Raw genomic sequence first — 17,240 nt, forward strand, 5'->3', positions numbered from 1 at the left:
CTATATTTACCGCTAAATGTCCTACGGATGTCATCTGCGTGTTAGAATGTCCCACCTGCAGATATCTTAATGATGTCATAACTAGGACAGTTTCAGGATACCTTTAGAACGCTTTAGGATGGCATTAGGACAAAAAAAGACCTGTTTAGTAAGGATTTAGGTAACTTGTGGGATGCATGTTGGAAATGGTATGATAGTAATAGGAGGGTGTCTTATTTTGGAAATAAATTTCATCTCTGAAATTTTAATTAATATTGGCAACTTAAATAAGGTTTTTCTTTTAAATTTACTGAATTAGAGGTCAGAAAAGTGTTTTCTAAATGGAAAAAAAAAGTGATGGTTTTTAATTTGTACATCACTCTATCTCGATTGGCATTACTAATTTTCCAGAAAAATGGGCTATTCCTCAACTATTTCTTTTTAGGAAAATTAGTAAAGCAAAAGGGTTAAAAAATAAACATATCTAAAGAAAAGAATAATGTATCATTTTAATCCAAAAATATGCAAGTTAATAGGATTTCACATTTCTATTGTTTGGAATAAAAACTTTGTCATTACTAAAAAAGTCTAATTGAGTGTACCCTTTGAACACCAAGGAAGGTTATAAGTCTCCTAATTAGCGTCAGTTTTCTTTAAAGATTATTTCTAATTAAATTAAATTATGAGCCTTGTTGAATCTTATGTACATTGCACATATTGTTTAATGTAGTAGATATATTAAGGATCTTATAATAAAATAATGAATAATTTTCTTTTTAACTTAGCATTAGTATTTAAATTTCTCGTATTATCAATTGAAATTATTTAATTGGCAAAATAATTCTCATTACATTCTTCTGTAAAATTTACTAAAAAAAATTTTTTATTATAAATAGTTTAAATGAAGTTACTATTTTATCAAAAACTCAAAATAGATGTTTATGGATCACATACTTTATTGTTTAACTATTGTGTCAATGATGCAATTTAAAAAACAAATAAAAATAGAAAATTATCTGTTTTTATATACAAACTAAAACAGCTGTTGCCATGTTTTGCTGAAGAATTGTTGGCTGAAGGCATACCTGAATCAATATCTTGAAGATATTAAAAATGATAACTTGTTTTAAGGATTTATCCATTTTTTGCAGCATAAATTTAGTGTATGCAAATAAATATGAGAATAGAAAAAAATAAAGAATATTAGAATCACATAAGTAAAACTTTTATTTACACAATTATTTCTCTAATTTTTTTTTGCAGAATAAACTCTTCTTTCTTTAGCATGGCACAACCAGCCTCTAATAATGCTTTCAACTTCATTTACTTTAGTGTTTGTGAAAACACTGCAAACAGCTTCTAAAACATAACAAAAAGAAAATATAAACAAACAAGTAGGTATTTTTATGAATAAACATAAAATTATTTCAGAACCTATTTGAAAGGTATCTAAAACTAAATTAGTCGAAGTCCAGATTTCTGTTACTCTCAGGGAAAATATTATGGGGTGACCTTCTTAAGCTCCTTTTTTAATTAGGACTAAATTCACTCTAAATAAAAAATGACTAGTTTTTTTTAATTGCCCATTGTACGTATACTAGTTCACAAAAAATAAAATTATTTGATTCATTGTCACAAGAATAATCTAGTAACATTAACTGTAATAATGATAAAACTGTTAGTACAAACACATGTAACAATGATCAGAATATTTTAAAGTGCAAGTCAAAAGAAGAGTTGGATAACTGAAGTATCGTATGATTACCGTTCTACTGTGACTGGAAAAGAAGATGGTGATACTAATAACAAGATTATTTCAAACAGTTACACACTTATTAATTATTCCAAACACAGAGAATGATAGAAATTTATAAACTCATTGAAAATTCATGGAATACTAAAATTATAGTATTTTAAAAAGTTGAAGAAAAAAAAAGCTGGTTATAGATGTTGATTTGCCAACTAAATTTAATAATAATAATACCATTTTAATGTGTATAAATACTTTTAAAAATAAAATTCATTTTCTAGACAGGGAACTTTAGCAACACAAATTGTACTGACACTCTGTAACCAAAAAATCTTTTTTTTTTCATTAATGCCCACACAGTTATAGAGTTCAGCAACATCATCAGGCATGATGTGACGAAGTGCTCGGCTTGTATGTTCTTTAAAATCAGTTCCAACAAGACTTTGCAATCTAGCAGACTATGAGAAAGAAAAAAAATTACTAAAATTAAAAAATTTATCACCTTATGCCTTAAGTTCAGAAAATAATTTATCTCATGGTAGCAAAGCATTATTAATTTACTTAGAAACAAATGAGTTTTTACCAACACTGCAAAAGAATAATTTAAACAAAAAATTATACACTTCATTATATTAAAAATACATAAAAGCAAATTTCCTGATTATATATTATTAAGTTATAAATTTGTTAAAGGAAGTTTTGTAAAAGCTCTCCGCTTGAATTTTTATCATTGGGGAGAAAATTTTCTATAGCTTAAAAAAATAATTACCAATTCAGCCTTCAATTTCGAATTATCCAGTAAAGAATTTTGCTTTACAAATCCACTGTCACATTTTACAGGAATCCCAAGATCGCTTCGTTGATGGATTGAGGGTGCAGCTGAAAAAAATTACACAATGGTTGTTACTAATAAATTCAAGATGAAGTATGTTGCTCAAGTCTTAATTCAAATTAAGCTTGATATCATGATCTCATTAGAAAAAAAATTAATATTGAAGAATATTATCAAAGATTATATTTAAAAGCATTCTATAACAACTTTTCGAACAAAATCATCAAACTGTTTTAATTTATGGAGAATTAAATAAATACAATATACAAAAATTAAGTACGGAAATAAAATGAAAAAAAATTATTTAAGTATCTGAAACGAATAAGAAATTATACAAATAACAATATTTTAAAAAAGCAAATTGACATGTGAATGATACAATTATTAAAAATTTATTTTAAAGAAAACAAAATTTTATTCTGAAAATAGTTTATCGTAATTCAGCCCAAGAAAAAGAACAAACTCTTGGAGAATGAAGAAAAAGACAATACTAAAATTTAGCATACAATTTTTTTTGTAAAAAGGCAAATATGTAAATACTAACTAAATGTTTCAACCACTATGGATGGTGTTTTCAATAAAAATGTAAACAATAACAATCTCGAGCTCAGCACCTACTCTAGTTCCGGTTAAAAAGTTTGCAGCTGCTTACTACATGTTATTCTGATAGGTGATGTTTTCAAACGGATAATTTTGTTTTCAATAAAAGAAATAAATTAGATAATTTCTAAGCACATATCTGCCATATTTCATAATAATGTTAATATGTAATTCTGGTGAGTTTGAAGAGAAAATTTGTTTTAGTTTTTTAGAGATATATTGTTAAAAAAGGTGGCATGGTTGCTGGACTTTGAATAACTCGCTTTTTTGGCAGTCTTGATATGGCCTCTTTCCATAAGTTTATTACTGTTTATTCTTGTTGCAAGCTGTGCACCATCTTACGTTAGTGTTAACACTTTTAGCATTGTAAACACCAGTATTGTTAGCATTGTAAGCACAAGTAATAAGTAATCAAATACATTGATTGCAAGAATCTCAATACACAATGATGCCAAATGGCTTTAAAATACAACGGAAACAGTAACCCGGAAATTTAGGCGGTACCGAGCTTGCAGCGTTCCCTAGTGTAGAAAACACCATCCATTATCAGTTAAAAATGTTAACAAAAATTTAACAATGGAGAAAATATGTAGATCAACTACAAGTAAGTTTTATATGCCTTTTAAAGCACTAAATATTTTATTTTAAAAGATCGTTGAATATTTTTAAACCAGCTTCACATTGCAAGAGGCAAATAATGACAAATATATTTACAAGAATTTTCAACTTATTAAACGAAAATAAACTCCTTACAGATTCAATAACTTTTTTAAATACTTCGAATAACTTTTCAACAAATTTTTTAAAAAAAAGTATTTCTTGAAATACTAAGTAGTGAGTATGAATCTAATGAATATGAGTATGAAACTAAGGAATAGGGTATGAAACTAAGCATTAAGCAGAAGAAATTCTAATAATTGCTTTAGAAACAATGACATCAAAATGTAGACACTATTCTGTATAAAATTAGTTACACATATAAACATTTTTATTGCATCCATATGATTCTTTTATATATTAAATTTTACTAATATCGATATAAATATAATTTCAGAACTATTTTTAAAAAGATAAAAATTACTGAGATAGTGAAAATAATGTAATTATCTTTAGCAGTTAAAATTAATAGCCTGATTAAATTTCATGTAATTGTTAATTAACTTTGCAACTTTTTATTAATTTTAAGACAGATTGATTATGAACAATCATGTAAGGAGAAAAACTGAATTCATTGCAGCAAATGCTGCAACTTACTCAATCTAGAACGGGAAAAAAAGCAGCAGCCCTTTTGCTTGGTTATTTACTTGGCTAAGTATATCTAATTTTAAAAATCCCTATGGACAGTGTTTTTTACACAAGGGAACGCTGCAAGCTCTATACTTATATACGCCTATACTTCCAGGTTACTGTTTCCGGTGTATTTTAAAGCCATTTGGCTTACAACGCGAACATTGTGTTTTGAGATTCTTGCAAATGTGGTATTTGATTACTTATTACTTGTGTTTACAATGCTAAAGGTGCTAACTCTAACGTAAAATGGTGCACAGCTTACAACAAGAACAAACAATAATAAACAAATGGAAAGAGGCCAAATCAGGACTGCCAAAAAAGGGAGTTATTCAAAATCTAGCAACCATGTCACCTTTTCAACAATACATCTCTAAAGAAATAAAACATAGTTTCAATTCTTACTCACTAGAATTACTTATCATTAATACCTTATTAAATACAACAGATTTGAGCGTAAAAATTATATAATTTACCGTAATTTATGGAAGAAACGTCGCGGCGTTTAAAAGTTTTAAAATTTTAATTGCGGCGTTTATGCCGGTTGCGGCGTTTACGATATTTTAAAAATAAATTTTACATTTTTCAAAGAAAAAACATTTTTTTTTATCAAAATAGTTGCGAATTATGACAAAAGATGGCGCCACTACCGATAACCAACCACCCCTTAAAGAAAGTGGGTAGATCTCGATCTAGTTCCCGCCAACCGCGTGGTGGAAAGCTCTTTCTCATTTTTTCTCACTTTGTTATACTTTAATTTACATTTTAATTTCAGTAATATTTGTAAAGCATTAATTTAGTATATTTAATTTTTGCCGATGCATCGTTGTTATGGACGCGATTTATAAACTGATATCTTCTTATTTAAATAAAAGAGGTAATTTCCAAAAAATAAATAAATAAAATTAAAAAAAATATTTATAAAATATAAATATGTAGTAATTCGGCACTTAATCCGACCAATTTTTTTTTTAAAGAAATTTTTTTGATAAGAGAAAAAAAAATCAGTCATATTTTCTTCTTATTTGGAATTTTTTTCTCTTGAAGTAAGTAACTATATTTTATCTTTTAAAAATAAAAACATGAAGAGAAAAAATAATAAATCTGTATCAAACAAAACATAATTGAAAAGTAAAAACATCTGCATTTCCAATGAACAAAATAAAGAAATGCAAGTTGGGAGAAACTGATGAATCAATCTTGACAAGTGCTTTACTGTTTTTGTTCCCCTCCCCCATTTCCCTCTTCTGTTTGACCATAAATTAGCCACACCCTTTTGACATTGAAACTTCCTTCTCACTTGGTGTACAAAATGAATTCTATCCCTTTTGCTGCTTTTTTTTTTAATTCGATTTATTTATCTTTTTATTGCTTATTAACTGTTACTTTTTTTGTTAACTTGTTTTTTTATCGTTATTAGTTGTTTGCTTCTTTTTTGTAGTTCCTTGTTAGCTTTTTATTTTCCGAGATAAGCGTCTTTTGTTAAAACAAAATGTTATGTAAAAGAAAAAACGAGAACAATGATCTCGCTCTGAAGAAGAAACGATTATTTCTTTTTCGGATTATTTCATCTTGAATTATTTATCCTTCGGCTTATTTCTTCTTGATTATATCTTATCGATTATTATTTTAATTAATGAAATTTCTAAAGATGGGACGTTTTTAAATTCACTCCATCATTATCTACAATTGAAACTTAGCTAAATTTATTGGTTTTTCTGAAATTAACAGCGTAATTGAATTATCGTAATATACGGGCGCCATATTGGAATTTCCGGAAGAGATCCGAAATTCTGCAAATTCCGAAATTTCATCGGTCCCGTAAGTGCCGAATTTTGGGTCCTATACTATAATATAAAAAATCATTTATATTAAAGTAATATAAATATAGTTATTTAAATTTTTTACCTAACGAAGGCACCAACAGCCGATTGTAACATGTTGTTCTGAGCAGTTTGTCCAAAATATTCAATAGCAAATTCAATTTTTGATTTTATTATAATTATACATTTATAAATTTTAATTTATATTTTAAATTTAAAACATTAGTAGTATTTATAAGGAATTAATGTTATATATTCACTTTTGCCGCTAAATCGTTATTATGGGTGCGGCGTTTACAACGTGTGCGGCGTTTATCATGATTTTTTTTCTTTTAAGTCTCATTATCACAAGTGCGGCGTTTACGGTAGGTGCGGCGTTTCTTCCATAAATTACGGTATTTCTTTTGTTGAAAACAAATTTATCCGTTTGAAAAGATCGCCTCGCAGCTTGTATTGAGCTGGAGATTGTTATTGTTTACATTTATATTGAAAACACAATCCATAGACAATTTATAGAAACAATTATGTAGAAAACGGTAAAATAACAATATACTAAATAATGAAGATGAATAGCAACATTGACATAATTTAAAATGTCATTTCATCATTAGAAGAAATGATTAATTTAGGGTTACCAAAAAAACATGCCAAATAATAAGTTAAACTTAAAGGAAGAAAACAAAAATAATAGAAAGAATGAATTATCAGAACAGATAAAAATTTGCCTCACAAAATGATAAAAATAAAGCATCCTCAATAATTATGAAAAAATTAAATAAACCACGCATGTAAACATTTAAATTGCAATTGAAATATTAAAGATATTGATGGGGTTCAAGTACACTAATAAATCAATAATATAAATATAGATTATAAAAAAAAAAGAATGATAAACAAAAAAGAAACTAATAAAGATATTTGAGCTCATAAATACCTTATTATTTAGATTTCACTAGCAGAATTGCTTTTGTCACTGGGCAAAAGAAATAACATTAACGGTAAAGTTGAAGTTAACACGCATGCGCTGAGCGATGATCCTACATGATTCCTAAAACACTCATTTGAAAGGCCTCTCATATTGCTGTCCGCTTGTGATTTCCTGCGGAATTCTTTCTTCTGACACTCTGCGGATATGACTGTTCCAGGAGTGTTCGGAATGTTTTGGGATGTCTTTAGGACGAAATTTGCTGTATGGGTATGATTAGTGACACTAAATTCCTAAAACTATATTTCTCTAACTAAAGTCATTATTTTTTCTGTTACTAATTCTGACCTCTCATACTAGCACTTGTATGAATATCTCATATAAAATAGAATTTTATTTGTTTTGTTAACTTTATTTTACTTTTTTCTGCTGCTATTCAAAATAACATAAACATATGTACCAAAACAAAAGGGAACAGCTACAATTTTTATACAAACGTAATACCTGAGAAATCACATCAATGAAATCATTATTAATTTTCAGTTCATATTTATAAGCTATGTGGAACAACAGAATGTTCAGTTCAAGAGGTTAGTCCAACTGGCCACCAAAAAAGAAGCTAGGAATAAATTTATATCAAAATTATAAAAATAGATTTAAAAAATTTTTACATTTATTTACTACTATTGTTATGCATATTTGAATCTTTTGTTCTGAATAAAAGAAAATTAGTGTATTATGTGTAGAAAAAAAAGCACAGTTTTACACTTTATGAATGAAAAAATGTTTTCTGATTACTGCTTGGTCACTAATTTCCACTGTGATGTAACTTTCCAACATGATTATCACTTGTGCAGGCATGTGATTCTTCTGCTAATTTGTGGAATTTTGCTAATCAATAATTTATACTCCGACGCATATTATTTCTCTGTAATATCCACAAAATTTTTCATTAATCTAAAGTAAAATTTTGTTACCTATGCAAAATCTTGTTAACGAGAAATTTATTTCACCCTAACCAGCATTCCTCTTTTGTCGTCCTCATGTCGTAACGATAACGTAATTACTCTTGATAATGATTTTTTTACACAGATTTTTTAGAGAAAAATACAATAAACATCTAAAACATCGTTCGCTAGAAGAAGAAAAAAAAACTTATTTTTTTAAAACATATTTTAGTTAGTAGCAATTTAGTTGCGAAATCCGATTTGTAACAGACCGATGTTATTTGATTATGACGATGTTATATATTCCCCCCCCCCCTTTTTTTTTATTCCGTTTCAATTATATTGAATTATTTTTTAATATGATATTGCATCAGGGAAATTTTGAATCACACTTTTCAGTAATAATTTTTTAACACTCTAGATGACATCCTAAATCCATGTTTCAATCTCTTTTTTTCATTTTGCAGTTAATGCAATTAATATTCTCATTGTTTTTAAAATTTAGATTTTATCACAGAACTCAAAATTTTATTCGCTCTTTTGATTAATCACTATTTGATGCACTCGATTTGCTTCAATACCATTGTAAATCCATGCGGTGCATCAATTGTTATATAGGCTATTATAACTTCAAATTTTTTAAGTGTTTTTTTTTTTAATCCTTTTATTTTTATACATTATTCCAAAAGTCAATTTGTCATTTGTCAGTCACATTCTGATGCAATAATGGCACTGTTTTCACAGCTATTCATATTTACGTGGTTTTTTTTAAATCCTGATATTTTCATACTTTAATGAAAAATTCGAATCTCCCATTTGAGTAGTTATTTCTTGACATGCTGAATTTGTGCTGAATCCATGCATCGTTTAATATTTAAAAAAAAACTTTTTTTTGCATTTGTTGCTGTTGATTTTCGTATGATTTTTTAAAATTCCTGTATTATTATGATACCAGGGTTGCCACAGGCTACTAAAACGCGACTGTTTGCTACTATTTTTGTTTACTATTTATGTCGACTTTTTTTGCCTGAAAAGGCTAAAAAAGCAACTATTTTCAGGAATAGGCGACTATTGGGAGACTTTTTTACTCTTAGCGAAGTTCTTTTTATACTTATTCTTATTTTTCGTAGACCTACTGTTACTTTGCGATTGCTGCATAATCGCTGTTATCTTAAACTTTCGTTCTGAACTCAATAGATCAATGTAAAGAAGTTTCTTCATTGGTTTTTTTCAATTATTATTTTTCATTTTAAGCTATACAATTTAATAGGGGTATTTTGTATTTAATTTTGTTATAAAAAGTTAGTTTTTTTCAAATTTATTTAATGTAGGTAAGTATAATAATTTGATTATTTTTAAACCAATAAATGTTCAGTTGTTTTTATTTATGAAAAAATTGAAATAAAGCTTACCTTTATTTAACCCCTTATTTCCAAAGCGTCACGAAAAAACATCTACATGCAAACTCCGGCTAGGTGTTGTTTCGTGACTCTCCAGTTGTATTGGGTGGGGAAGGTAGCTTCGCGGTTGTTGGGGTTCATTGGGGTGGGGGGAGAAAATAGGATTGACAGTTAACATCAATTAGTTTCCTCTCCATGCATTGTTGAAAAGTCTTCTCCTAAGGTTGCTGTTCTTAACTTTAAAAATTGCAGGCATGGCTTTTGGCGACAGCGCCAAACACCAAATTTTATCTTCTAATGCAAACTTTATTGAAAGACACTGGTTTAAATCAACAAATCGATGTATCCTGTAATATAACGAAATGCTTCACGGCCCTTTTTTATAAAAAAATTAAATTAATAAATTCTAAATTGATGTTAAACTGGTTACAATTATTTAATCAATAAGAATTTATAATTTTCTCAAATTATAATTAAAACTGAAACACATAGCGTTTTTTTCTTCGTGGGAATTCCTAAGAACTGCTACACTTTAATAATTCTTTTTTCATAGCCGCACGGGTTTCTCATAGTGCAACCGCTAAGCAAACTTTGAATAATTATAGAACATATATTAATTTCTTTGGTTTAATCATTTTTCTTTGGATAAACCCTATAAATTTCAAAACAAAAATATTATTTTTTTTCATATCACATTATGTAATTTTATTTTCAAAACAAAACAAAAAAGATTTAATCGACGACTATGTTCATTTGTGGCAATTTGAATTGCTAAAATCGAGCTAAATGTAAGTATATATGAATTTTAAATTTTTTCTTTTAACTGAAATGTAAAATAAATTCTTGCCATATAGGATTTTCATGTCAAGTTTACTGACAAAAGTGCCTAAACTGACGAAACATTACTTCACTCCATATAACCACATGAAGTATTCCCTATTCATAGGATGAACAAGAAAGCTGTTTAATTAATTCCGTCAAACATTGATGACATTCCTTTTATACTTGTTAAAATACATTCGTGTAAAAAAAAAACACTTTTGTAACAAAAAAAGCGTTTGTAATTAGCATATACAGAAATTTGTTTGATATTTCAACTTAATTACCTAATACAATTCCTAATACAATTACAATTTCTCTTGTTTATTTCGGGTTAATCTCCGTCACTTTCGGTTTCGTTTGTCCCGGGATGATTTCCGCTTTTTTGAAGCCATTTATCACAGTTTCTTTTTCTCTTTTAATTGCTGACAGCTTAAAGGCAGTGGTATAATTTTTCCTCTTAATGGGAGGCATTTAAAATGGATAACTTAAATACAAGTTATGTTAAAACAAAACGAAAATAGTATTAACGAAACAAAAATATTGACGAAAGAAAAATATGAATAAAACAAAAACACGCATGAGAACTGAAGATAAAACAATAAAAAAACGTAATAATAATAAGCTGAGGAAGATAATGGAAATCAAACAGAAATATGAGCAATGAAAAAAAAAACAATAAAAAGCTCCCTCCCAAGCATTTAAAACAAGTTTCTAGCAATTCCTCCCCCTATTTTCGCTTCTCAAATCAGGTTTCTTTTTTCAACTGACTCAGCCTTGGACGGTCTTTCTTTTATCCCTGTCTAAAATTCTTTTTGAACATTCTAATTGTAAGATTATTGAAGGTCATTCCAAGCTCATCAGCATGCTTTATTTACCAAACATTCACATGTTTTTAACAACCAGCTGAAGAAAAAAGGGGAGTGGAGAGAGGCATCCATGACAAGTGGAAGAGTCATATTTCCTGGAAAGAAGGGGGGTGGGGGAGCGTTTGTTTTACAATTGCCTTATCACCGGCCCCACCCTGATTTTCTTCATTCATTCCTTTCTGATTTATGCTTCTCCACTCCACGCCCATTTCCTACACTCAACAGCTGTCCATATGGCAGAAGGGAAAGAGAGACTTTGTTCTCTTGTGGATAGTGGTCTCCAGAAAATGATTCCAAGAAAGGATTAGGGAGGGGAAAATTCCAGGTGCACTGACTATTCCTTGGAGTGACATTAAGCATGAAAAAATAAATAAAAAGTACAATAACAGGTGGAAAAAATGAAGATGAAATTTCCAGTGTAGTTTCTAAAAAGCAAAATTTTTTGAAAAAAAAAAAAAGTAATACTATATAGGCCGCCCCGTTAGATACGCCTTCCTACTAAATTTTCAAGTTTTAAATCACTAACGCTGCGGCCTATCTCCGCGAAATTACGGTAGTACTTAAAGTTTTTTTTTAATTTTATTAAAATTCTTTCAATACTTGTTTGTTTTATAATTTGTTAGATAGTCAGTGTCATTTTTAAAGAAATAAGTCTTTAGTCAATTTTATTTTCAAAAACGGAAATAATGATAAATAAGTAAAAATATTTTTACATTTATTCAGGATAGAATTTGACCATTAGTTAATACTACTTTATATTATTTTAAATAATTGAATAAAAGAGGGTCTAATGATGTTTCAAAAGCGTGGTTTTTTTCCAACAAATAATTTAAAAAAAATAATTTTTTTTCTAAAGTGAACATTTCTTTGGTTTGTTTTCTACTTTCGTTTTTTTTTCTTTTAAGTTTAATGCACGTATGTAAAATATTTTGTTACAGTATAATTATTTTTAAACCAATAGTAAATCTTAAATCCTTTTTAATTTAAGAGAAATGAAATAAATCTTGGGTTTGCTTTTACTTTGACTTCTTTATTATTTTAATTGAAAAAATTAAGCAATGATATTGATATTATAGTAGTATATGTTTAGAATTAATATTTTCTTTTGTAATAGATTTATTCCTTTTTATTTATTTTTGATTGATTTCCCATAGGTAATTTCTGAACATATGCTAAATCGCGATGTCTGACGGATGATGTATCACAATTTAAAACTTCTGACATCAACCAGTCCTTATCATAGTATTTGACAATTAAGCTACAATTTTAATTATTTGGCTACTATTTTTGATAAATTTTTGCTCCTGTTCAGGCAACTATTTTTATAGTTTTAGGCAACTATTTTCATGCTTGAGGATACTAAAAGCAACTATTTTTGTTAATTTTTTACTGTGGCAACCCTGTGATACAAGAAATTAAAACCGCTTGCCTGAGTATTCACTATTTGATGCGATAATTCACAAGATAGGAAACAAGAAATTCAAATCTCGCAGTTGAGTAATTATTTTTGACAAGGTGGGTTTGTGTTAAATCAATGTCGCATTTAATAAAAATAAAAATAAAAAATTTGCAATTTTTGCTGCTGATTTTCACATGATTTTTTTAAATTTCTGATTATTCAGTATTTGACGTGATAATTCTAACATTTTTTTTAAAAGGTTTTTCGGCAGCTGTCACTGTTAATTTTCGCATATTTTTTAAAATCTTGATATTTTTGATAAGATATTATTCAATACAGCATGTGAATCTCGAAACATTTAATTAACCGTTGATGAAAATAAGTTTATTTGATGAAGTAAAATACCTTTCTTCACATTTTATAAATGTTGCTTTGAGTCTTTTATTTATCTGCTATGTACTAAAAGAAAGAAGAAAAAAAAAACGGATTGAAAAAACATTTTAGATAATTTCTTCTTCCAGCAATCACATGTCTGCCTATGTATAGAATGCTGTACTGTGGTTTATACTTAAAAGATAACTTGATCCCTCATTTGAATCATTTGTGCACTCATACTGCACAAATCAAAATTTTCTATGTGTAAATTATTGTGAAAATCACATTCTGCATCTGTTTCTGGCATTTACTATCATACTATAAAGTTTTAGCGCTTGCTAAATGCCCGAAACTATTTTGTACAAAATTCATACTGAGCAACTGACAAAATGAATATTGCCTACATAGAAGTTTTGGAATATTTAGTAAATAGCAAAAAATATACTGGTTAACACAGAGAATGGTTTTGTATAAAAGATGATTATCTAGGTTTTATTGTATGTTCTTATACTGTCTCAAATCATGTTTATACCATTAAAACAAGTTTCTACTAGTCTGCTGACAGTTTAATTTTAATTCTGATTATTTATTATAACTTTCATAAATAGTTACTCTTTGAATGTTTTCTAGTGATAGAGCTTTAGATTTACTTTTGACACTAAACAACTCCTTCACCAATGGTATTCTATGGCATGGAATTTCAGGTCAAAAAATTACAAATTTAGAAAAAGGATCATGTGTGTATGTCTCACTTGAAGCTATTGCAGTGCGACCAGGATTGCAGGTTTGCAATAACTTTTTTATGCATAATTTATTAGGTGGAAAATAGTATACATTATTTTAATGGAATAATACTGAGAAGACAGGGGCGTACGCAAGGGGGGTGTTTAGTGATTTCAACTCCCTCCTTGATCAGACAAAATGGCAAAAATAAAAATTTTAGTAGAAATTATGCAGGTTATTATTTTTTAAGACTATATAAATTTATTTGCCTCATGCCTACTTTTTTTCTCACGGTATTTCTCAGAATACTGAAAAAAACATTTACTATAATAGGTTTTTTGAAATCAAATTCACGTGATACTGTTATGGGCGAGTCCCGATTGCTGGTTCTTTTCAGTCCGATAGTTTTCGAGACTGGCTAGCATTTGCGAGGTCTTTACGCGATGATTCTGGAATCCTAAACATTCTGCCATCTTGAATCAATTCGAGAATTTTGGAGATGCGGTGAAAATTATATAAAAGGGGGAACGGAGTACAAAGGAGTTAGCTAATGAGACTGAGAGTTATCTCTGTCTGTAGAAAAATCACGCTAATTTTCCCTAATCAACACCCGAAACATATTTCAGAGTTAGTGCATTTATTCGATTTATAGAAAATTTTATAACACAATGACTTAAGATTTGTATCGCATCGTAATAATTTGAAAGGATTTCAGTGCCTTCTTCCTGCCGATCCTTTCATTTGCCAACCTTCAAATATAAAGGCTTTTGAAGCACTAGTGGAATTTTGCGCTCAAGATTTGGATACCTGTAAAGAAAGCCTTAAGTCTGAACTAAAACTCTGGTACAAAAGTTTAAAAAGGATTAGTGAAGACGGAGGTAGTGTTCCAAAAACTGCGGCGGATGCTCTTGGAATGTGCGATAAAGATATAACACCAAACATTTTCAAACTCCTAGAAATATTGGTCGTTCTACCTGTTTCAACGAGTGCAAACGAAAGATCCTTTTCAACTTTACGTCGTTGAAAGACATTTACACAATAAAACGGGTAATAATAGAATTAATAGATTGGCGCTCTTAAAAATTCATAGAAAATTTACCCCAGCTGTAGAAGACATTTTAAACGAACTTGCAAAAAAAAAAAAAAAAAAAAAAACGTCATTTGGATATTACTGTATAAATCAATAAATGTTTGTAAACTGGTTTAATTCCTTATTTGTTGGTAAGTTATCTTTTCTTATTTTTTGGTCAAATTCATTGGTTTTCTATAGAATATTCACATTTATACGGTTATTATTTAGGTAGCTGTTACATTATGAGTACTTTTTTCTGGCTTGATTAATTCCTACTTTTTAATAAAAAATTAAATATTTTACCTCTTATTATAAAAAAAAATTATGTTCTTAAACTTAAAAAATCAAATCAAAATTTAACTAAACAATGTTGTCTAAATTAAAAGTCAAAATTGTCTAACTGTCTAAATTAGGGAAATAATAGTGCTTTATTACATACTCGAATTTCTTTTAGTAGTTTCAGAAAATTATGAACACCCCCCTTGAAAAAATTCTGCATATGCCACTGAGAAGACTAATAATTATTTTTAAATGTGTGTGTGTGAATGTAGGAAAAACTTTTTTTCTATTATATGTATATTATTTTCTATAAATATTTTCATTTTTAATGTAAAGTTTCACCCTTTAACTGATGTGTTACTTGGGAAAATTTCTCAGCTAGGCACATTGTCTCCATACAATTATATGACTTTTTTAGAATTTAATAATTCAGAAACTATTCATTCTATTATTCTCAAATTTTGCCATTTAAAATTATATTCTTTAAAAGGACATAAACATTTGTATATTATACTATAATTAAATAAAATAATAAATATTTATTAAAAAAAAATTTTTTTTTTTTTGGAATTATCTTTTGAAAATGAATTTTATCATTCTGTACAAAAAATTTTCGATTTGCTTAAAAAGTTCTTAAGTTATGGCATATTACGAAAAAAGTGAAATTAACATTAAAGTGTCCAAATTTTCAATCGCTCTCTTTGAGAAACTATTGGGAACACATTTTGAGAGTCAGAAATCCAAATCTATGTTTGTTCATAGAAAGTACATTTTTGCATATGATTTCATTACTACTTATAATATCGTCTGTACTCATTAATTAGCATATTTATGGTTAGACCCTTGTAATATCATGATTGAGTACTAGTACATGATAATCTGATCATTTGATCAAAAGTTATTCAGGGTGTTTCTTTTCTGTTCTCTGTACATGTTTTTCAACATAATAACCATAGTTTTCTTATATTCCGTTCTTTCCCTCCAATAACTTCTTTGCATTGAACTACATTCATATATTATTTCTATCAGTCTTCTATCTTATAGGTTGAACATTAACAAATGCGTATTAGTGTGAAATACATACCTTTGTTTTAGCTATAATTTATATTTTGTATACAACTAGGTATGAAAGTGCAAGGGATAGTTATCATAAAAAATTTTTATTTCTTCTCTTAATAACTAATTTTGTATTTTACATTGTATAATTTGTATTTAATTGCAGTATGTTAGATATAATACAGCTTACATAGTGTTTCTGATAATTAAAATTTCATTCAATGTTTTTTGTAGTGTGTTGTATCTTTTTGAAATTACTTTAATCCATAAAACATATGTAGTGAATAATTCTAAATCTAAGTATTAGAGAAGCCCCACAAAACATTTTAGATTTATCTATTTAGTCATGATAATGTCTCTCACCTTTTGAACACAAAAATTTTATTTCTGTTTTTAGGGTCTTTCTGGACTCACTATAAAAGAATTGTTCTTAAACAGAATTGAAGATTTTGCGGACTTTGCTCATGTATTTGCTACGTTAGATGATGAATGCAAACTACCGGAATTAACTCTTCCTGCATCTTTTCAATCCTTATCTATAAAATAAAACTACCTGTACATTTAATATTATCTAAGAAGATATTTTAATTCAATATATTGAAAATATTTATAATTGTATAGATACTTTAGTAAGTTACTCATTTGTATAATTTAAATAAAATCAGTATTTTTATCTTGTTTGATAATTTCTTGGACTTGTTTCAGTGATTTTAAATGCATGGGATATTTAATAGCTCATAAATACTCTGTTCATTCGCTTGAATTCATTAAGACTTATTATTTTGTATAAGGTTCATTCAAATAAAAGTGGCATTGTAATAACTCCACCATTTGAAAAGAAAGATGACTGCACAAGTCCCTATAAAGGACGCACAGTGCTGGGAATGCATACGATATTGTCAGATCCGACCAGGTGCTTGTGGGAACATATTAAAAGGCATTGTTCACGTCATGGATGTCTCCAAACGGTGTCAAGTACATTATAGTGCAATTTTTGACAGCCAAAAATGTTAGTGCTAAAGAAATTGTTCATCGAATGCAAATTGTGTATGGCACAGAGTATATGTCTCGTAGATCCGTATTCCGTTAGTGAAGGGACGGTAAT

General features: G+C 28.3%; 1 protein-coding gene and 1 long non-coding RNA gene across 3 annotated transcripts in view; one reads left to right on the plus strand and one right to left on the minus strand.

The window, feature by feature from the left end:
• The window catches only part of LOC107437476 (trafficking protein particle complex subunit 13), a 108,182-nt gene extending 91,374 nt beyond the window's left edge, over positions 1-16,808 (plus strand). The window contains exons 10-11 of one of the 2 annotated variants that reach the window (XM_087155297.1): positions 13,636-13,789; positions 16,533-16,808. In XM_087155297.1, coding sequence (XP_087011423.1) covers positions 13,636-13,789; positions 16,533-16,682 — 304 coding nt within the window. In that variant the 3' untranslated portion in view covers positions 16,683-16,808. The remainder of the gene's footprint in view (positions 1-13,635; positions 13,790-16,532) is intronic. The other variant, XM_087155298.1, reaches the window with a different exon arrangement.
• Positions 1,189-2,619, minus strand: LOC147801231 (uncharacterized). Its single transcript, XR_015430524.1, has 2 exons — positions 2,499-2,619; positions 1,189-1,338 (listed from the first exon to the last, which is right to left on the minus strand). It is a non-coding gene; the product is annotated as an uncharacterized LOC147801231 (long non-coding RNA).
• Positions 16,809-17,240: the final 432 nt, after the last annotated feature.

The sequence above is a fragment of the Parasteatoda tepidariorum genome, chromosome 11 (genome assembly GCF_982258835.1).
Source record: "Parasteatoda tepidariorum strain Cologne lab strain chromosome 11, Ptep-v5.0, whole genome shotgun sequence".
In the NCBI taxonomy this organism is placed as follows: domain Eukaryota; kingdom Metazoa; phylum Arthropoda; class Arachnida; order Araneae; family Theridiidae; genus Parasteatoda; species Parasteatoda tepidariorum.